Below are 23,549 nucleotides of genomic sequence, written 5' to 3'. Positions count from 1 at the left end.
GAAAAAAACCTAAACTAAACTTTCTCTAAGCAGCTCTTTAGGAGAGCCACCTAGATTGCACCCTTCTCGTTCGGGCACAAAATCTAACTGGAGTCTGGAGGAGGGTCATAGGGGGAGGAGCCAGTGCACACCACCTGACCTAGTAAAGCTTTACTTTTTTGTGCCCTGTCTCCTGCGGAGCCGCTATTCCCCATGGTCCTTTCAGGAACCCCAGCATCCACTTAGGACGATAGAGAAATATCACTTTAATACATTGTCTCCAGTGGGTATCAACAAGGATTTTGAGATTAAGTGGTTTTTATAATTTTTGTAATTTTTTTTATAATTATTATTGAGTATGTCTTGTATACATTATTAAGCGTTTTTTATGTATGATTTTAATTATTCTTTTATTTGTCTTGCAAATACGTGATCTAAATCTACACTGAGTCCGCAATAAGATGCCTGCACCATATCATAAGAATGGAACTTTTCCTCCCATACAATTATATGAATGAGTGGGAGGATCGGGGATATCTGTAATGAAAGTCCCGTAGCTGGAACGCAAACACAGGGTTTTACCGGAAGTGACGTCACCGGAAGCCGCGATGGTGGAACGCAAATGCGGAAGTCGGGTGACTTCCGGAGGAGAGAAACGGGAGCGTGTATTGGCGCCAAGGCGGGCTTTCTAAGATAAATGGAAACGCCAAAACGGACTGCAGGATTGGACTTTTTGGAGAGAAATCAATTAGGAATTAGCTAATAGCATATCCATGTCTGGAAATAGGTTTTTCCCATTAAACATCAATTGTATGATTAAGAGGGGTATATATAGATAACCCTGGTAGATGGTTGTATATGCCTTGAGAAAGATACTGCTAAGTATTGAAACGAGTTGGCTAACTTGTGTGGACGTTTTGGGGAGCCTGGGAAGGATCCATAGACAGATGTTTAAGGTGCTAGGGACGCCTGGTTTATGTTTACAACTGCCTTTTATCTGTTCCTATATGGTGAGAGTCCATTCACTCCTCTGTTTTTAAATATTTTTTTTAATAAACAGTATTACACTATACTTGTTTTTATTTTTATGATATCCTTATAACGTGGAGACGTGTACAAGGAAAAGTGGAAATCCTGTGATGAGATTCATCTTCCCCTGTTTATGCGTCATTTGTCTACAAAGGGTAGACTTCACATATGGTGAGAGTCCATTTATTCCCTCTGCTTTTTAAGAATTAGATTTCAAACAGTATCACACTATATCTGTTTTCATCTCGTGTATGACAATCAAATATTGTGGAGACGGGTGCCAGAAGAGGTGGGAATTCTGTGAAGAGATCTATCCTTCTCTGTAAACGTGTCATTTGTCTACAAAGGGTAGACTTAATTCATGGTATGGATCCCATCTGTAGTTTTTCTATAAAAGAATTGGTGGATGTAACGGTGTTACACTATTGTGTGTTTTCCTTTAAATTTATTGCATGTTGGAAGAAGATCAGGAACACAATCTGGGTCCGGAACATACAATTCATTTGTTAAATTGTGGGGCGCCTAAGGACGGTTTGATGATATAATTTTTTACTGTTTCTGTATGTTTGGATGTGAGGTGACATCTTGTCTATCATTAAATAGTCCAAGTGGGCTGCCTATCAGCGCATGTGGGTATCTTCATCCTATAAAAAAGATTAAGCTTGGTGCTCCTGCTTCAAAGCAAACTATTGCTCGCTGGATCTGTAACACGATTCAGCAGGCTCATTCTGCGGCTGGATTGCCGCTGCCAAAATCAGTTAAGGCCCATTCCACTAGGAAGGTGGGCTCTTCTTGGGCGGCTGCCCGAGGGGTCTCGGCATTACAACTTTGCCGAGCTGCTACTTGGTCAGGTTCAAACACTTTTGCAAAGTTCTACAAGTTTGATACCCTGGCTGAGGAGGACCTCTTGTTTGCTCAATCGGTGCTGCAGAGTCATCCGCACTCTCCCGCCCGTTTGGGAGCTTTGGTATAATCCCCATGGTCCTTACGGAGTCCCCAGCATCCACTAGGACGTTAGAGAAAATAAGATTTTACTTACCGGTAAATCTACTTCTCGTAGTCCGTAGTGGATGCTGGGCGCACGTCCCAAGTGCGGACTTCTTCTGCAATGCTTGTATATAGTTATTGCTTCAATAAGGGTTATGTGATGGTTGCATCAGGGTTTGACCTGATGCTCTGTTGTTTGTCATACTGTTAACTGGTTGTTTTCACATGTTATACGGTATGATTGGTGTGGCTGGTATGAATCTTGCCCTGGATTACCAAAATCCTTTCCTTGTACTGTCAGCTCTTCTGGGCACAGTTTCTCTAACTGAGGTCTGGAGGAGGGGCATAGAGGGAGGAGCCAGTGCACACCAGAACCTAAATTCTTTCTTAAAGTGCCCATGTCTCCTGCGGAGCCCGTCTATCCCCATGATCCTTACGGAGTCCCCAGCATCCACTACGGACTACGAGAAATAGATTTACCGGTAAGTAAAATCTTATTATTTTTAATAACTTTGTGTATTAAACAAAGTTTGTGTACATTGAGCCATCAAAAACAAAGGTTTCACTATCTCACTCTCACTCAAAAAAGTCCGTATTTCGGAATATTCCGTATTTCGGAATATTTGGATATGGGATACTCAACCTGTATTATTTTGTTTCATTCACTTGAAATCTGCTTAGTATTTGGTGCTACATATCATTGTACAAATATGTTTAATGCCACATAATTTAGTTATTCCATGCTCAGAGATTGAAAGTACCTTCATTATAAGGATGACTGTCTTTGAAAATAATGGAGTAATTAATTGTAGAGATGAAAGCTTGAATTATAGTAGAAATATGTCTGATCTCCGGCTCTAGGCAGTCATGACGTAAAAGCAGGGCCTTTTAGATTTAGTCTATAGCTACAAAAAGTCTTCCACTATGCTAGGAAAATGACAGAAATCAAAGAACACACTGGTGATGTTGAGTAGCTTGTCTTTGTGACAGATAATTGCAGTACCAATTGACTGTTGGCTTTCAGTTATACTTAAAGAAGACTACCCATGTTTCACTCTGAAATTGATTTAAGTATATCACAACCAGTGTTTGACTAAAATGTATGTGTTCTCTTTGTCTTGCTATTTAAGCGCATAATCTTCTGCTTTTTCCAAACTCACATGTTGTACATGTGCTACAAGTAATGTTTATTTTTTGGGTTATTTAGTTAAAATAAAGTGCAGAACTTGTTGAGCGGTAGAATATGTACACTTGTAGATTTTGCACCGGAAGAGAGGGAAGCAAATACATTGTTTGTATAAGATTGCTGACTCTATGGGGTATATGCAATTCACGGCGAATCGCGGCAAATTATCGCCGTTTTTTAATTCGACACAATTCGACAGGTGAATTCCGGCAGGTGGCTGCCGGAATTCACCATATTCAATGAAAAACGGATTCGACAGTCCCGCGGGCGAAAAACGGACGATTTGCCGGATTTTTCCGCGAATTAAAAAAACGGGAAAAATTCGGAAAAAAATGGCGTGGGGTCCCCCCTCCAAAGCATAACCAGCCTCGGGCTCTTCGAGCTGGTCCTGGTTTTAAAAATGCGGGGTCAAAATTGACAGCGGATCCCCCGTATTTTTAAAACCAGCACCGGGCTCTGCGCCTGATGCTGGTGCAAAAAATACGGGGGACAAAACGAGTAGGGGTTTCCCGTATTTTTTACACCAGCATCGGGCTCCACTAGCTGGACAGATAATGCCACAGCCGGGGGTCACTTTTATACAGTGCCCTGCGGCCGTGGCATTAAATATCCAACTAGTCACCCCTGGCCGGGGTACCCTGGGGGAGTGGGGACCCCTTCAATCAAGGGGTCCCCCCCCCCCCAGCCACCCAAGGGCCAGGGGTGAAGCCCGAGGCTGTCCCCCCCATCCAAGGGCTGCGGATGGGAGGCTGATAGCCTTGAGAAAAATGTCTGAATATTGTTTTTTCCAGTAGTACTACAAGTCCCAGCAAGCCTCCCCCGCAAGCTGGTACTTGGAGAACCACAAGTACCAGCATGCGGGAGAAAAACGGGCCCGCTGGTACCTGTAGTACTACTGGAAAAAAAATACCCAAATAAAAACAGGACACACACACCGTGACAAGTACAACTTTATTACATACTGCCGACACACACATACTTACCTATGTTGACACGCCGACTGCCACAGTCTCCGACGATCCGAGGGTACATGTTAAAAAATTATACTCACCTTCCAGCGTCGAGAGATAAATCCACGTCCAGAGTATAATCCAGGTACTTGGCAAAATAACAAAACGCAAAAACCCGTGCCAGCGGACTGAAAGGGGTCCCATGTTGACACATGAGACCCCTTTCCCCCGAATGCAGAGACCTCTACGTGACAGCTGTCACTGAAAGGTCTCTTCAGCCAATCAGTGAGTGCAACGTCCTTGCACTCTGCTGATTGGCTCTGCGCGTCTGAGCTCAGACAGCGCATCGCAAAGCCTCTCCATTATATTCAATGGTGGGAACCTTGCGGTTAGCGGTGGGGTCACCCGCCGGTCAGCGGCTGACCGCGGGTAACCCCCCCGCTGACGGCAAAGTTCCCACCATTGAATATAATGGAGAGGCTTTGCGATGCGCTGTCACAGCACAGACAGCGCACAGCCAATCAGGTGAGCGCCACGTAGTAGCGCTTCCTGATTGGCTGAAGGGACCTCAGTGACAGGAGTCACGTGGGGTCCCGGCACATTCGGGGAAAGGGGTCTCATGTGTCAATATGGGACCCCTTTCAGTCCGCAGGATCGGGTCATTGCGTTTTTTTTTTTTTTGCCAAGTACCTGAATTATTTTCTGGACGTGGATGTATCTCTGGACGCTGGAAGGTGAGTATAATTATCTTTTATTTTCAGGTATCCGTGGATTCTACTTGGAGAAGAGGACCGACTGCTTCGTGTCAACATAGGTAAGTATGTGTGTGTCGGCAGTATGTAATAAAGTTGTACTTGTCACGGTGTGTGTGTCCTGTTTTTATTTGGGTATTTTTTTCCAGTAGTACTACAGGTACCAGCGGGCCCGTTTTTCTCCCGCATGCTGGTACTTGTGGTTCTCCAAGTACCAGCTTGCGTGGGAGGCTTGCTGGGACTTGTAGTACTACTGGAAAAACCAATATTCTGACATTTTTCTCAAGGCTATCAGCCTCCCATCCGCAGCCCTTGGATGGGGGGGGACAGCCTCGGGCTTCATCCCTGGCCCTTGGGTGGCTGGGGTGGGGGACCCCTTGATTGAAGGGGTCCCCACTCCCCCAGGGTACCCCGGCCAGGGGTGACTAGTTGGATATTTAATGCCACGGCCGCAGGGCGCTGTATAAAAGTGACCCCCGGCTGTGGCATTATCTGTCCAGCTAGTGGAGCCCGATGCTGGTGTATAAAATACGGGGGACCCCTACTCTTTTTGTCCCCCGTATTTTTTGCACCAGCATCAGGCGCAGAGCCTGGTGCTGGTTTTAAAAACACGGGGGATCCCCTGTCAAATTTTTCCCCGCATTTTTAGAACCAGGACCAGCTCGAAGAGCCCGAGGCTGGTTATGCTTTGGAGGGGGGACCCCACGCCATTTTTTTCCTTGATTTTACCGTTCCAGCTATAAAAATATATATATATATATATATATATATTTTAAAAAATATATAAATAATACTTGTGCCTCCAAAAAAGACAAACCAAGTACCTAATCCCTTCTAATATAAATAGATATGCTATTACCAAAAAAAAAAACACCCAAAAAAAACATGTTTTAAATCTTTTTTATTGGTTTCACCCTCCAAAGTGTGGCGGATTGAAAATGACGAATTTACTGTCTAAAAGCACTGTTGTCGAATTTCCAAACTTGAATTGAATAGACTTTGGTCGAATTGCAGCATGTGTATCATTGCACAAAAGTCGAATTTGTCAAAAGTCGAATTTCAAAAAGTCGAATTTTGAAAGTCCGTTTTTTTGTCGGAAAGTACTGAATTGCATTGTCGATTTTTTTTTTTTTTGGCGAAAAATTCCCGAAATTCGACAATTTCGGGAATTCGACCGCAATTGCATATACCCCTATATGTCCTAAATGTTTTTATTTTATGTAGAGATGAGCGGGTTCGGATTTACTCGGTTCTTTATGCCAGAATTATCGCCATTTCTTATTTTCTGGATTTTTCCTATTGGCTAACCAAAACACGTGACGTCCGATAGCCAATAAGGAGATTCGGGTAAATCCGAGTAAAACCGAACCCGCTCATCTCTAATTTTATGCAACCTTGTGACTTCTATTGGGCAAAGTTTTCTTTACAAAGCTGAAAGGAGTTCTCTACTGTAAACATTTTGCTTTAAATGACCTGTATACAGAGCCGGATTAAGGGGGGGGGGGGGTTCTGGGGATAAGTACCCCTGGGCCCCACGCTGTGAGAGGGCCCCCCGCCGCCGAACACCGCAGATCGGATCTCTGTCACTGATCCGATCTGCGCTCCCTGCTCATCCCGGCCCCGTCAAACAGCCGTCAAGCAGCCGCCTCCAGCGCTGCAGACTTTTACTGGGCAGATGAGCCGAACGACGGCTCCGCTGTCCAATGATGAGGGAATCTGCAGCCTGCGGCTCCGTGACTGGTTGGAGCGCAGGCTGCAGGGGAAGACGGAGGCGGGATCCCGTCCATGCACAGCCTCGGCGGCGGTGGAGGATGTTGTATCCGACGGAGGAGAGTGGAACAAGCTCTCCTCCTGTTCAGTGCAAAAGTAAGATAGCCTGCATTAACTCTTTCATGTCAGAAAAATGTGAAGTCAATGTTCCTATATGTGTACATGTATGTATATACATATATGCATTTGTTTGTTAATATACAGTATGTATATAGGTATGTATGTTCATATATCTGTGTGTGTGTGTGTGTGTGTGTGTGTGTGTGTGTGTGTGTGTGTGTGTGTATATATATATATATATATATATATATATATACATACCATATTCCGACAGCCGGCACTCCCTGGATAGCTTGTAAATACCTGGCCAAGGTGCTCTCCTATGGGTCACTCAGATCCCTAGATACCAATCACAATGCAAGGAGGCACTCCTGGACTTCCAAATGGGTGAACAAATGCGGTGATTTAATTCAACGTTTCGGGGAACTGCCCCCCGTCATCAGGACACACACACATCAAACAGTGTACAAACTATAGTGCTTAAATACATACTTACAGGTCTCCAGCCTCTCAGCGCGTGTGCCCGGCCTCTGCACCTCACTTCCGGTCCCGAGTGTGACGTCGTCCAGGAAGTGGCGTCAGCCGGCGCTACACACACCAGGGCCAGTCGGGTTGTCATGGTGATCCAGCCGACGCTGCTGCCTCACCCTATGCACGGAACTCAGTTCCCAGCCAGCACTTACGGCGCGCACATTCCCCTTCCGGTCCCGAGCATAGCTCCGCCCCGGAAGTGACGCACGCCGGGCACCTCCCCCTGGGTCTGTCCCCGTTGTCATAGTGATCACCCAGCTGTCTCCATCTGGCCTGATCATACATCTTATACATCATCAAAACAATACAAATTATATTACAGTGCAAGTATCAGTTATTAATGAACCAATCCATATTACTGAAACACATATGTGAATATAATAAATTTAAGATCATACCATAATCAGATATGAATAGATGGCTCCAAACATTTCAGTCGCCATCTAGTGACTATAATTAAAATATTACATCCTAATATTTAAAAAAAGGTGCTGCATTAAAAACCAATCTTATTAATCTTCTTAATACTCTTATACAGTGAATATTCGTGTGTGAAATCATCATCATATACAAATCTGTATGCAAATAAATTCAATATGGAACCGCACTAGTCTTAACAATCTAAACTGAATATAGAGATAACATAAACATATAGAAACCAATGTCTGTGCAGTTAGAAAAAAGTTTTAAACTGCTATTGATTGGCGGTGCTCCCAGGAATTTTGTAGATTGGACTACAATTGAAAAGAAGAGAAAAGACAAAAAAAACCTTGTTTGGGAGCACTCGTTTGTAATAATTTGTATAAATAAAATGAATGGTATGTGTGATAAAACTTAACCTTTAATTGTTTCTTAAATAAAAAGAGATTAATGTGGAATGATTATGAGACTCGTGTCTTGATGTTCGCAAAGGAACTTGTTTAACCTTTTTAGCAAATGAGGTACAAGTTATTGAGAAAAGGTGAAAATATCAGAAGCAATGTGTTTGGTAAGTGTCCTTGTGTTCTGATGAAGTAAATATATCCAGAACAATCACTGTGCATGCCTTGAGATAAAGGTATCAATAGAAACATAGTATGGTAGCAAGATTGAATAAACTGAATTTTTTAAAGATAGATAGAAAGATGGAATTGTAGAGAAAGGGGCCCACTGCACCTGGTATTCTCAGGAGGTTTCCCATCCTGATACTGACCAGGCCATACCTGCTTAGCTTCCGAGATCGGACAAGATCGGGCGCATTCAGGGTAGTATGGCCGTGGGCCTATTGTGAGAAATGTGGGGGGAGAAAATTGAAAGGGAAAAAGTTCACTCCTAATGTCCGTACTGTGCATAAGACAACCATGTGTAGTCCGGGAGTGTTTTTCCAAAAGCAGAAAATAGGGAATAGAAAGCGTTGGAGAATTAAAAAGGGGCCCACCGCACCTGGTATTCTCAGGAGGTTCTCCTTCCTAGTACTGACCAGGCCATGCCTGCTTAGCTTCCGAGATTGGACAAGATCGGGCGTATTCAGGGTAGTATGGCCGTGGGCCAGTATGGAGAAAATATATATGGAAGAGAAGAGTACACCGCTTACTGTACTTAACACTCAACCAGGGCCACTAATGGTCTCAAATGGTAACTCCGGACAAGGTGTGTCAAGATGGTTCTGAGTGTCAAGATTTGGTAAAAATATGGTGTGGTAGGTAAAGTATGGTAGATAGTGAAGCAGATGTGAATTATTCTATGATTAGAGCCAGAAATGCTAATAAGGAGCTCAATGCTGTTTCACAACTGGTACTCTTCACCTTATATTCAGAGTGGGAACAGTTGATACCAAGTGTAAATTATTCATTAATGAATACCAGGGAAAGCAAAAATTATAATATAAATGCTACCATAGATACATATATATGTGTTGAAATCATAAATTGCTACCTTAAATACATACATAGGTTGAAATCATAAATTGCTACCTTAAATACATACATAGGTTGAGATAGCAACAGATAAAATTTATATATGTTTACCATGAATACACTTGTGTGTATAAATTACGGTTAGATATCTGTAGCTAATAGAACAACCTTGAGGGCATGGGCGGGTATTTAGAACATAATTGTACAGATTGTTAAATGCAAATAGAACATTGTTCAAAATCACTGTTCAAAGCAGAGAGTGTAGTGATAGATTTAGTATCTATTGTCACTACTATTGTATTTCTGGACAAAATAGCAGTAAGCAGATGGTATTAAGTAGTGGACTTAAATGGCATTGAGCACTATTAATTCCTGCTGCATATTTAAACTCTGGCGATCTAGTGTCAATTAAGCCAGTATACAGTAGGTGTTTAAGCAGCGGACTTTAAACGTCAAATATTGACTCCTGCTGTGCATTTAAACCATGGTGATCTAGTGTCAGTTTACCGCAGCCGCAAGGTGTGCGGCGAGTGTCGTCCAGGGAGTCCACTACTTAATACCATCTGCTTACTGCTATTTTGTCCAGAAATACAATAGTAGTGACAATAGATACTAAATCTATCACTACACTCTCTGCTTTGAACAGTGATTTTGAACAATGTTCTATTTGCATTTAACAATCTGTACAATTATGTTCTAAATACCCGCCCATGCCCTCAAGGTTGTTCTATTAGCTACAGATATCTAACCGTAATTTATACACACAAGTGTATTCATGGTAAACATATATAAATTTTATCTGTTGCTATCTCAACCTATGTATGTATTTAAGGTAGCAATTTATGATTTCAACCTATGTATGTATTTAAGGTAGCAATTTATGATTTCAACACATATATATGTATCTATGGTAGCATTTATATTATAATTTTTGCTTTCCCTGGTATTCATTAATGAATAATTTACACTTGGTATCAACTGTTCCCACTCTGAATATAAGGTGAAGAGTACCAGTTGTGAAACAGCATTGAGCTCCTTATTAGCATTTCTGGCTCTAATCATAGAATAATTCACATCTGCTTCACTATCTACCATACTTTACCTACCACACCATATTTTTACCAAATCTTGACACTCAGAACCATCTTGACACACCTTGTCCGGAGTTACCATTTGAGACCATTAGTGGCCCTGGTTGAGTGTTAAGTACAGTAAGCGGTGTACTCTTCTCTTCCATATATATTTTCTCCATACTGGCCCACGGCCATACTACCCTGAATACGCCCGATCTTGTCCAATCTCGGAAGCTAAGCAGGCATGGCCTGGTCAGTACTAGGAAGGAGAACCTCCTGAGAATACCAGGTGCGGTGGGCCCCTTTTTAATTCTCCAACGCTTTCTATTCCCTATTTTCTGCTTTTGGAAAAACACTCCCGGACTACACATGGTTGTCTTATGCACAGTACGGACATTAGGAGTGAACTTTTTCCCTTTCAATTTTCTCCCCCCACATTTCTCACAATAGGCCCACGGCCATACTACCCTGAATGCGCCCGATCTTGTCCGATCTCGGAAGCTAAGCAGGTATGGCCTGGTCAGTATCAGGATGGGAAACCTCCTGAGAATACCAGGTGCAGTGGGCCCCTTTCTCTACAATTCCATCTTTCTATCTATCTTTAAAAAATTCAGTTTATTCAATCTTGCTACCATACTATGTTTCTATTGATACCTTTATCTCAAGGCATGCACAGTGATTGTTCTGGATATATTTACTTCATCAGAACACAAGGATACTTACCAAACACATTGCTTCTGATATTTTCACCTTTTCTCAATAACTTGTACCTCATTTGCTAAAAAGGTTAAACAAGTTCCTTTGCAAACATCAAGACACGAGTCTCATAATCATTCCACATTAATCTCTTTTTATTTAAGAAACAATTAAAGGTTAAGTTTTATCACACATACTATTCATTTTATTTATACAAATTATTACAAACGAGTGCTCCCAAACAAGGGTTTTTTGTCTTTTCTCTTCTTTTCAATCATATACAAATCTGTCAGACTTATTTAGAATATAGTCTCTCAATCTAATCTAGGTCATACCTCGTTAGACCATATCTCTCAACTAAATGGAATCTATGTAACTAAACGAGTCAAGTTGAATGTCTCATAGATTCAACTTGACTCGTTTAGTTACATAGATTCCATATAGTTGAGAGATATGGTCTAACGAGGTATGACCTAGATTAGATTGAGAGAATATATTCTAAATAAGTCTGACAGATTTGTATATGATGATGATTTCACACACGAATATTCACTGTATAAGAGTATTAAGAAGATTAATAAGATTGGTTTTTAATGCAGCACCTTTTTTTAAATATTAGGATGTAATATTTTAATTATAGTCACTAGATGGCGACTGAAATGTTTGGAGCCATCTATTCATATCTGATTATGGTATGATCTTAAATTTATTATATTCACATATGTGTTTCAGTAATATGGATTGGTTCATTAATAACTGATACTTGCACTGTAATATAATTTGTATTGTTTTGATGATGTATAAGATGTATGATCAGGCCAGATGGAGACAGCGGAGACAGCTGGGTGATCACTATGACAACGGGGACAGACCCAGGGGGAGGTGCCCGGCATGCGTCACTTCTGGGGCGGAGCTATGCTCGGGACCGGAAGGGGAATGTGCGTGCCGTAAGTGCTGGCTGGGAACTGAGTTCCGTGCATAGGGTGAGGCAGCAGCGTCGGCTGGATCACCATGACAACCTGACTGGCCCTGGTGTGTGTAGCGCCGGCTGACGCCACTTCCTGGACGACGTCACACTCGTGACCGGAAGTGAGGTGCAGACACCGGGCACACGCGCTGGGAGGCTGGAGACCTGTAAGTATGTATTTAAGCACTGTAGTTTGTACACTGTTTGATGTGTGTGTGTCCTGATGACGGGGGGCAGTTCCCCGAAACGTTGAATTAAATCACCGCATTTGTTCACCCATTTGGAAGTCCAGGAGTGCCTCCTTGCATTGTGATTGGTATATATATATATATATTATACAGGTTGAGTATCCCATATCCAAATATCCGAAATACGGAATATTCCGAAATACGGACTTTTTTGAGCGAGAGTGAGATAGTGAAACTTTTGTTTTCTGATGGCTCAATGTACACAAACTTTGTTTAATACACACAGTTATTAAAAATATTGTATTAAATGACCTTCAGACTGTGTATATAAGGTGTATATGAAACATAAATGAATTGTGTGAATGTAGACACACTTTGTTTAATGCACAAAGTTATAAAAAATATTGGCTAAAATTACCTACAGGCTGTGTGTATAAGGTGCATATAAAACATAAATGCATTCTGTGCTTAGATTTAGGTCCCATCACCATGATATCTCATTATGGTATGCAATTATTCCAAAATACGGAAAAATCCGATATCCAAAATACCTCTGGTCCCAAGCATTTTGGATAAGGGATACTCAACCTATATATATATATATATATATATATATATATATATATATATATATATATAGAACACAAATCCGGCGGGACTCAAGCAGACTATTACAACCAGTTATGCAAAAGGTATCTGTTTAATGCATCCTACGGCATTTCGGGGTAACACCCCGTCGTCAGGGACAAAGCGTTTTACAAGCAGCAATTATTTGCTGCTTGTAAACGCTTTGTCCCTGACGACGGGGTGTTACCCCGAAACGCCGTAGGATGAATTAATTGCTGCTTGTAAAACGCTTTGTCCCTGACGACGGGGTGTTACCCCGAAATGCCGTAGGATGCATTAAACAGATACCTTTTGCATAACTGGTTGTAATAGTCTGCTTGAGTGCCGCCGGATTTGTGTTCTATTAAGGATAGGGCCGTCTACCCACGGAGGGCACCGCAGCAAGAAAATACCTGTATACAGTATTGAGTGCCAGGTGAACAGTTTGTATGTATATATATATATATATATGTATAATACGCAGAATATAATATATCCAAGCTACCCGATACTCCCCTAGTTCAAATTTTACAGTGTGTGTCATTTACATATATATATATATATATATATATATATACAGATTTTAATTTTAGACCTTAGGGCCCCCTTGTTTTAAGTACCCCGGGCCCCCCTGAAGCCTTAATCCGGCTCTGCCTGTATATATCAGATATTTGTATACAACATAAATTTTACAATACTTAATATTTCTTTGTATATAAGAACATCCCAGAGTTCTGTTTGTGAGTGTTCTTACTTCCTAACAAACACTTGTGACTGAGTAGTAGCAGTATGAAAGGTGGATAAGTTAATCTACAGTATTTAAACTGACCCACAGTTGTTAAATAGTTTACAATTGTCAGACTGCATAGTTATAGTTTTCCTTTAATGATATTGTTGCAATGGGGAAAAGGTATTAATTTGAAAATAGTATATTGTTGCTTTCTTTCACATAAACAAAACAGAAAATCTGTGTATCCATACTGTACATGGTACCAGCTGCGTGGCAATTTCAGTTATTTGGAAAGGAAAATACAATGTATAAATGATGTAATAAAATGAGATGTAATAAAAAAAAATTCTCTTACGTCCTAGAGGATGCTGGGGTCCACATTAGTGCCATGGGGGTATAGACGGGTCCACCAGGAGCCATTGGCACTTTAAGAGTTTGAGAGTGTGGGCTGGCTCCTCCCTCTATGCCCCTCCTACCAGACTCAGTTTAGAAAATGTGCCCGGAGGAGCCGGTCACAGCTAGAGGATCTCTCCAGAGTTTCCTTAGTAAAAGTTATTTTTTAGAGTTTATTGTTTTACAGGGAGACTGCTGGCAACAGCCTCCCTGCATCGAGGGACTTAGGGGGTGAGCAGTGTCTGCCCTGCAGGGTCTAAGCCACTGTCTCCGCTGACTGGACACTGAGCTCCAGAGGGGACAGATCGTTCCCCGCCACAGGGGATCGCTCACCCCAGCAGCATGCCGCCACCCCCTTGCAGAGTGAGTGGCGAGTGAGACACCAACCTCCCCTAGCAAGCGAGGGGCCGGTGTGAAGATGGCAGCATCAGGGTAGGAGCGCAGTTAATGAGGCTCAGCGGTACACTGTGCGGCACTGTGAGGGGCGCCCTGAGCCAGCGCCTACACCCTACACTGGTCACACAGCCTGTCGGGGTCCCAGGATCTCAGCCAGCATCAAACCTCAGGCCAGTATAATCTTATGAAGAGCGGGAAGACAGCGCCATTATGGGGGCGGAGCTTCTCTTCAGAGCGGACCCAGCAGCGTTCAGCGCCATCTTCCTGCCTGCACAGCGCTGTCCAGGAAGAAGCAAGTCCCTCCACAACAACTCCAGCTCTCTCACACGGTACCAGGGGGTTGTAGAAGGGGGGGAGGCTGCAAAACGACTGTGTAACCTATTATGGTGCACAGTCAGCGCTGATAAGGGGTCTCCCTTTGCGTTAAAAGCACTGTGTGTGGGTTGGCTCCAATCTCTGTCTCTCTTGCCATTCTTGGGGGGGAAACTCTGTCTGCCCTCCCGTGTGTGTGTGTGTGTGTGTGTGTGTGTGTGTGTGTGTGTGTGTGGAGTGTCTGTGGTCTCCATTAAGCAATGTCCAGAGTCTCTGCGTCATATGCTGCAGAGGATATGTCCTTTCAGGATGATCCCATTCCATGTAATCAGGATAGCACTAGTTTAGGCGAAAAAAGAGAGGGTTTTTGATCCTGCACCAACCTTAGATTCAAAATACGTTATTAATCACATAGTAGCCAGAAATAGACATAGTTTGTGGAAATTCCTATCTGTCCGTATGGCGGTGCGCCCAGAGTCAAAAAAAGAAACAATTGTATATGCACAAGAAAAGAAGTATGACTCTTGTTTGGGCGCACTCTTGTTTTAGTATCTAAATGTTAATAGGTAACTGATAACCAAAAAATAGGAAGGTAGTCTTTGTTTCTGCTCTTTGGGATACAAAGGGACTCCGTATGCCCTATAGGACCTATGTATGAAAAAAATTATGAAATGTTCAGATCTTAGTTATGCCTGGATAACCGCATATTGGAAGGTAGCTACATATTAAACTGCTTCCGTCTGCCAAAGAGCTGTACAAACTGTGTTTGTATTAATGCACCCTTTGTTGGGTTGTGTAAGTGGGTGGGAAAACCCACAGTATAAGAAAATTTGAAGAACTCTATTCCGAATCCAACCCAGACTCCGCAACCAATCGACGCCCAATGTGTAAAGGTAAATCCACCTTCTTCCCTTCAGATGACAATAGCCCTGAAGTGCACGTATTCCTTAAATTGGTTGCCAAGGAATTTGACCACATTCAATTGAGGAATCTTAATAGACAACATGGATTCTCGGATAATCTGAAGAAGGAAGAAAGACAAGCACTCAAGGAACTACATAATTGGAAGGATGTGGTTATAAAACCGTCCGATAAGGGTGGGAATATCGTCCTCTGGCCGACAGATATGTATATAATAGAGGCACTCCGCCAACTAAATCAGACGACTTGTTACAGGAAACTCTCCCACAATCCGATTCCACAATTTCTGAGAGAATATTCCCAGCTGATTGACGAAGCAGTCTCCACTGGGACAATCACTAAACAGGAGCACAAATATCTTTCAGTCATCAATCCGAAAATACCCACCTTTTACCTCCTTCCCAAGGTCCATAAGAACATCCATAGAACACCGGGCAGACCGATTATGTCTGGGAATGGAGGGATGTTGGAACAACCTAGCCGGTTCCTGGACTTGCACCTTCGAGAGTACGTATTACAACTACCTTCTTATCTACAAGATACATCTGACCTGCTCCGCAAGATACAGGACATTAATTTTGAGGACCACTTCCTACTTGCCACATTGGACGTAGAAGCGCTGTACACCAGTATCGACCATAAGATGGGCCTTGAAGCAGTAAAACATTTCTTGGACACCAGTAAGGATGATGACTTCAACTCTCTACTATTCAATTTGCTGAAATTTGTATTAGAGAAGAATCACTTCACCTTCCAGGATCGTTTTTACTTACAGGTTAGGGGTACCGCGATGGGCGCGGCATGCGCACCAACCTATGCCAACTTATTTCTGGGGAGATGGGAACAAACTCACGTCTTCAATGAACAGAATGACACATACACCGAACATGTGCTAATTTGGCTCAGATACATAGATGATGTTTTTATCATCTGGGATGGTACAGAGGAACTATTGCTATCATTCATTCACCACCTCAACAGCAATAACTTGAACATAAAATTGACACACACAATCAGTAAAGATATGGTTGCCTTCTTGGATCTACGGGTCTATAAGTCGTCTGATGGCACACTAGCCACAGAACTTCATTGTAAAGACACGGCTACTAACAGCATCCTCCTTCAAACTAGCGCACATTTCCCCCCCACCATAGAGAACATTCCAAAAGGGTATTTTTTAAGATTGAGGCGCAACTGTTCGGAGCTAGGGGTCTATAAGATGAAAAGTCAAGAACTGACCAGCCGACTCCTAGAAAGGGGATACAGCAAGCGCTCTCTCAAGCGGGCACAAAAAGAAGCACTCCACACTTGCAGAGATACTCTGATCTCCCAACGCCAGCCCAAAACCAAGAAGGATGAAACGAAAATCAGATTCGTTGGAACCTTCTGTTCTGAATGGAAAGCTCTGAAGCAGGCAATTGAGAAACATTTGCCCATCCTACAGTCTGATATAGAACGATCACCTTATATAGATTCAAAAATTAACATGAGCTGGCGGAGGTCCAGGAACATCAAGGACCATCTGGTCAGAAGTCACTTCGTCAAAAACACATCCAGACAGAGTCAAATAACGGATTTCATGACCAGGGGAACATCAGCACGTAACAAAGTGACAGGTTCTTTTCCCTGCGGCAAATGCAAAGTATGCCCCCATATTTTGAAAACCAACTCAGTGGTAGACAGATATTGTAAGACTATAATGCTCAAACAATTCTTCAATTGCGACACTCAAGCACTCATTTACTGTATCACGTGCGGCTGCAATGTGAAATATATAGGAATGACAACTCGCAAACTCAAGGAAAGAGCTTTGGAACATCTTGGCACCTGTCGCAATGCTGCCACAGACCTGGTCCGGATGAAACCGCTAACCACAGTCGCAAGACATTTTCATACTTATCATAAGGATTGTCAGAAGGATTTCAAGATTTTTGGTCTGGAACACATTCATCTGGGAATTAGGGGTGGTGACATCACCAAAGAACTCCTGAAAAAAGAAAGCGAATGGACATTCAGACTAAATGGACTACGACCCTATGGCCTTAATGAAGCTATCAATTTCAGTGTTTTTCTGTAAACAAATTCTTATTTAATCCTTTACTCAGACTCTCATGTTTTTTCCACAATCAGTTTCCTCCTTCCCTACCATTAATCCTTCCCCTCCAACACGGTCCACCATCATGTGTACCACATAGGACACTATTCCTCAGCCTCTTATTGTCCTACAGGATATGATCCACACAAAGCTCTCACATTCACACATCAAATCTTCTCATATTGCCACACAGTCAAACAATGGTAATACACTTCCCTTACACTATTCATCTCATCACATTCACTTAAGGCAATGAGATGTGCACGCACTCAAGGGGACTTCTCTTCACTCCCCTCTCTCTTTTCACATCATAACGGTCACACCAAATTATATTGTCCTCATGTATTCTTCACATAAGCACCGCACAACTCTGTTGCTTTCTGACACACAGCACACCACGTTGAGACACTCAGACGTTCACGGCAAGACCTGCAATACCCGGGGATTTTTTTGTCTGTTTTTTTGTTTTGTCGTTTTTGTTGTTTTTAGTTTTTTTGTGTGTTTTTGTGTTTTTTTTGTTTGTTTTTTTGTTTCTTGTTTTCACACACATTATTATTTTTCTCACCTATTTATTCATATACAAATTTTATTGTCTTTCTATCAATATTTCTTTACTCATAATTTTTCTATGTAATTTTTCTGTCGATTTTACCTCCTCCTCTCCTTCATTAATAGTTTGCAACATTTTTATTAATGTAGCTACCTTCCAATATGCGGTTATCCAGGCATAACTAAGATCTGAACATTTCATAATTTTTTTCATACATAGGTCCTATAGGGCATACTGAGTCCCTTTGTATCCCAAAGAGCAGAAACAAAGACTACCTTCCTATTTTTTGGTTATCAGTTACCTATTAACATTTAGATACTAAAACAAGAGTGCGCCCAAACAAGAGTCATACTTCTTTTCTTGTGCATATACAATTAGCACTAGTTTAGCACAGATACCAGCAAGGGAACCTGAGTGTTTTTCCTCTATCAAATCTGTGATTTCTCAGACTTCTAATAGAACTGCACAATCTGAAGTTGCACCTCAGGCTTTACAGGACTCTATGGCAGTCTGGCCCAGTTCTGTCGCCTCAGGGCCCTCCTCTGTATGTTCCCTAACACGTGTTCTTGCACAGATTAGGCAGGTTGACACGGGTACCGTTTCTGGCACTGCGGACGGTGATGGGGATATGTTTGGGCGGACTGCATATCTTACACAAGTGCAGTTAATGATAGAGGCCATTACAGTTATGTTGAGTATTTCTGATACAATGCCTGAACAGGTTGAGGAGGCTTCCTTCACTGATAAGGGAACCTCTCTAACCTTCCCTGCATCAAAGGCTTTATATGCTATGTTTGAAACAGCATGGGTTAATCCTGCGAAAAATTCCAGATCCCTAAGAGGATCCAGGTGGTTTTTTCTTTCCCTGTGGAGGATAGGACTGAGTGGGAAACCCGACCGGTATTGCAGCCGGCTGACCGTAAGATTGATTATACGCTCAGATCAGTGTGCACTGCTTCAGGGGCGATGTCAAGTTCCACTATTGCTAGTACATGCATTGCCAAGTCCTTAGTAAAGTGGTCAGGCAGGTTACTTGAGGATTTGGATAAAATGGACAAAAATGATGTTAAATTGTTTTTGCGTAACATTCAGGGTTCGGCAGGTTTTCTGGCTGAATCCATGAAGGACCTGGGTTCCATGTCTGCAGGAATTTCTTCCATGTCTGTCTCAGCTCGTCGTGGACTGTGGCTACGTCCGTGGTCTGCCGACGCAGAATCCAGGAGAAGTGTGGAGACCCTACCCTACACAGGTCAAGCTCTTTGGGAAGCGCTAGATGCGTGGATCGCCACGGCTACAACGGGTAAGTCACCTTTTCTTCCCTCAGCTACGCCTGCTCCAAAGAAACCCTTTTCTTCAATTGCATCACAGCCCTGTGGGGCTGCCAAACCAGAGAAGCCAGGCCATCCAACGCCTCCTTTCGGGGAGGTAGGCCCAAGAAAACCTGCTGCTGCAGGTTCCCGGGCACAGAAGCCTGCTTCAGGTGCACTAAAGTCCTCCGCATGACGGTGGACTGCACGCCTCGGTGGTGGGGCCGGTGGGAGCGCAGCTCAGATGTTTCAGTCAAGTATGGGTGTCGTCCGGCCTGGACACCCTGGGTGCAATATATTGTGTCCCAGGGATACAGGCTGTTATTTCTTTTCTCTCCTCACCGATTTTCAATTCAGGCCTGCCAGCTCTGCTGGCAGACAGGACTGTCCGGCAAGACGCCGTCCAGATGTTGGTGGAGGCACAGGTTCTTGTGCCAGTACCACCTCATATACAAAACAAAGGTTTCTATTCGAACCTTTTCATATACCGAAACCGGATGGTTTAGTCAGACCCATTCTAAACCTAAAAAACCCTTTTCTGAGGGAGTGTCAGTTCAAAATGGAGTCTCTAAAGTCGGTAATATTAGGAGAAGGGGTTTTCCTGGTATCCCTGGATATCGAGGATGCATAACCCCACATTCCGTTTTGGCCGCCTGCGTTAAGCAATTCTCCGATTCGCTCTGTTGAACTGTCATTTCCAGTTCCAGGACCTGCCATTCATCCTCTCCACAGTACCAAGGGTATTCACCAAGGTGATGGCAAGGATGATGGTTCTCCTCCGCACACAAGGGGTGAACTTGATTCCATATCTGGATGTTCTGCTGATAAAAGCATCGTCCAAGGAGAAGCTGTTGCGGTCCATGGCTCTCACGACCCCTCTACTCAGAGTCCACGTTTGAATTCTGAACATTCCAAAATCTCTTTGGAACCATGCAAGAGGTTGACCTTTCTGGGATTGATCCTCGACACGGAAGTGTTGAGGGTGTTTCTTCCACGAGAAACCGCGTTGGTGATGCAAACATTGGTCCAGGATGTCCTGAAGACTGCCCTGGTGTCGGTTCGTCACTGCAATTGCCTTCTGGGGAAGATAGTGGCCTATTACGAGGCCCTCCAGTACGGAAGGTTTCATGCTAGGTTTTTCCTGCTGGATCTCCTGGACAAGTGGTCAGGATCTCATCTGCATGCACCTGAGAATTCGTCTGTCGCCAAAAGCCTGGATTTCACTCCTCTGGTGGCTCCAATTAACTCACCTTCTGGAGGGCCGCAGGTTCGGGATTCAGGACTGGATCCTTCTAACCACGGATGCAAGCCTCCGGGGTTGTGGCGCAGTCACTCAAGGGGAGGCCTTCCAAGGAAGGTGGTCAATTCTGGAGGTCGGCCTACCGATCAACATTCTGGAATTAAGAGACGTTTACAATGGTCTTCTTCAGGCGGCCCATCTTCTAAAAAATCGGGCCATTCAAGTGCAATCGGGCAATGTAACAACAGTGGCTTACATAAACCGACAGGGCGGAACGAAGAGCAGAGCTGCAATGTTAGAGGTGGCAAGAATCCTCCTCTGGGCAGAAAATCACGCGTTGGCGCTGTCAGCAATCTTCATTCCGGGAGTAGACAACTGGGAAGCAGACTTCCTCAGCAGACACGATCTCCATCCAGGGGAGTGGAGTCTCCATCCGGAGGTGTAAAAGGAAATAACAGACTTTTGGGGATTACCCCAAATAGACATGATGGCCTCTTGTCTCAACAAGAAGCTTTGGCGTTATTGTTCCAGGTCGAGGGACCCACAGACAGTGGCAGTGGACTCCCTGGTGTCTCCGTGGGTGTTCCAGTCAGTGTACGTGTTTCCACCGCTCCCACTCCTCCCAAGAATCCTAAAGCTCATAAGGAGAACAGGGGTTCAAGCGATCCTCATTGCTCCAGACTGGCCGAGAAGGGCCTGGTACGCAGACCTTCTGGATCTACTACGAGAAGAGCCGAGGCCTCTTCCTCTTTGAGAGGACCTGCTGCAGCAGGGGCCATTCGCCTATCAAGACTACCGCAGCTACGTTTGACGGCATGGAGGTTGAACGCCTGATACTAGCTCGAAAGGGCATTCCGAACAAGGTTGTTCCTACCCTGATACAGGCTAGGAAAGGAGTAACGTCTAAACATTACCATCGTATTTAGAAAAAATGTGTCTTGGTGTGAGTCCAAGAAGTTTCCTATGGTGGAGTTGCAACTGGGTTTCTCCTCTTTCTGCAAGCAGGTGTGGATATGGACCTGAGGTTGGGATCCGTAAAGGTCCAGATTTCGGCCCTATCCATTTTCTTCCAGACACAATTGGCTGCCCTCCCTGAGGTTCAGACCTTTTTGAGAGGTGTCCTGCACATCCAACCTCCCTTTGTAATGCCTACGGTGCAATGGGATCTTAACGTGGTGTTGCAGTTTCTCCAATCTGACTGGTTTGAGCCTCTTCAAGAGGTAGAGGTCAAGTTTCTTACGTAGGCTGACACTTTGTTGGCCTTAGCTTCTGCTAGACGTGTGTCGGAGTTGGGGGCTTTGTCATGTAAAAGCCCATACTTGATCTTCCATGAAGATAGAGCCGAGCTTCGGACACGTCAGCAGTTTCTTCCGAAGTTGTGTCGGCATTTCATATCAACCAACCTGCCAGTTGCTACTGACTCCTCAATTTCTTCAAAGTCCTTGGATGTTGTAAGGGCTCTGAAAATCTATGTGAAGAGGACTGCTCGTCATAGAAAATCGGACTCTATTTGTCCTGTATGATCCCAAGAAAATTGGGTGTCCTGCTTCTAAGCAGACAATCTCTCGCTGGATCAGGTTCACTATCCAGCATGCTTATTCTATGGCTGGATTGCGGTGTCCAAAATCTGTTAAGGCCCACTCTACTTGTAAGGTGGGTTCTTCCTGGGTGGCTGCCCGGGGTGTCTCGGCCTTACAGCTTTGCCGAGCAGCTACTTGGTCAGGGTCGAACACGTTTGCTAAGTTCTACAAGTTCGATACTTTGGCCTCTGATGACCTCAAGTTTGGTCAAGCAGTTCTGCAGGAGCCTGCGCGCTCTCCCTCCCGTTCTGGGAGCTTTGGTGCATCCCCATGGTACTAATGTGGACCCCAGCATCCTCTAGGACGTAAGCGAAAATAGGATTTTAATTACCTACCAGTAAATCCTTTTCTCGTAGTCCGTAGAGGATGCTGGGCGCCCGCCCAGCGCTTCATTTTCCTGCAGTTATCTAGTTCAGTACAACTTTTTTGTTAGTTACGTACTGCGTTATTACTGGATAAGTTAATGTTTCAGCTGTTGCTGAGTTTTTCAAGCTAGTTAGCTTGATATGCCTTGTATGCGTGAGCTGGTATGAATCTCGCCACTATCTGTGTTAAATCCTTCTCTCGAAGATGTCCGTCTCCTCTGGCACAGTTTCTAGACTTAGTCTGGTAGGAGGGGCATAAAGGGAGGAGCCAGCCCACACTCTCAAACTCTTAAAGTGCCAATGGCTTCTGGTGGACCCGTCTATACCCCATGGCACTAATGTGGACCCCAGCATCCTCTTCGGACTACGAGAAAAGGATTTACCGGTAGGTAATTAAAATCCTATTATAAAAACCAACTGTTTGGCAGCTGTTATTGCCTTTAGTAGCCTGTGATCATGCTATTCAAGTCACACTCAAAAATGTCCATAAATGCTTACTTTTGATTTGTATTCTATTTAGTGGTGGCTACAGAAGAAGTGGTAACTGCTGAGTCGGTGGATGGTGCAATTCAACAAGTAGTTAGGTCTGGTGGACAACAGGTCATCACAATAGTGACAGATGGCATCCATCTTGGTAATCTCCAGTCTGCTATCCCATCGAGTGGAATAGGTCAGCCAATTATTGTCACTATGCCAGATGGTCAGCAAGGTGAGTGAACACAATATAGTATTGTATTTCAGTTTGTTTCCACCAAGGGTGTCTGTTTCACCAAGGGTGTCTGTTTCAGATATATCTTCTCCATCCAGGACTATTTATATCAGTGGTAACTCAGCTCTGTAGAGGTCTGCAGGAAACCTGGCGATGTTCTCATACCAAAATACACTATATTGTGCGCAACCGCACATCACCATCCAACTCTGGGTCTCACCTATCTTTAGGTACGCTGAGCACCTTGCCTCAGGCAATACCATGAGGGGTGATGATGGGGAA

General features: G+C 43.7%; 1 protein-coding gene and 4 pseudogenes across 5 annotated transcripts in view; 3 read left to right on the top strand and 2 right to left on the bottom strand.

Annotated features, from left to right (window-relative positions):
- The window catches only part of GABPB1 (GA binding protein transcription factor subunit beta 1), a 208,072-nt gene that overhangs the window by 171,122 nt on the left and 13,401 nt on the right, over positions 1–23,549 (top strand). For all 5 annotated transcript variants that reach the window (XR_010179218.1, XM_063925989.1, XM_063925991.1 and 2 more), the window contains one exon: positions 23,079–23,267. Coding sequence is in view for 4 of the 5 variants with exons in the window: in XM_063925989.1 (XP_063782059.1) it covers positions 23,079–23,267 (189 nt within the window). In the remaining variant the exon portion in view is untranslated. The remainder of the gene's footprint in view (positions 1–23,078; positions 23,268–23,549) is intronic.
- LOC134938956 (5S ribosomal RNA) lies at positions 8,388–8,505 on the bottom strand (annotated as a pseudogene).
- Positions 8,655–8,772, bottom strand: LOC134937139 (5S ribosomal RNA; annotated as a pseudogene).
- On the top strand, positions 10,396–10,513 carry LOC134937138 (5S ribosomal RNA; annotated as a pseudogene).
- Positions 10,663–10,780, top strand: LOC134938943 (5S ribosomal RNA; annotated as a pseudogene).

Source organism: Pseudophryne corroboree, chromosome 6 (genome assembly GCF_028390025.1).
Source record: "Pseudophryne corroboree isolate aPseCor3 chromosome 6, aPseCor3.hap2, whole genome shotgun sequence".
In the NCBI taxonomy this organism is placed as follows: Eukaryota; Metazoa; Chordata; class Amphibia; order Anura; family Myobatrachidae; genus Pseudophryne; species Pseudophryne corroboree.
Note: the sequence above shows the minus strand (reverse complement) of the source record. Positions and strands in the feature narration are given on the sequence as shown.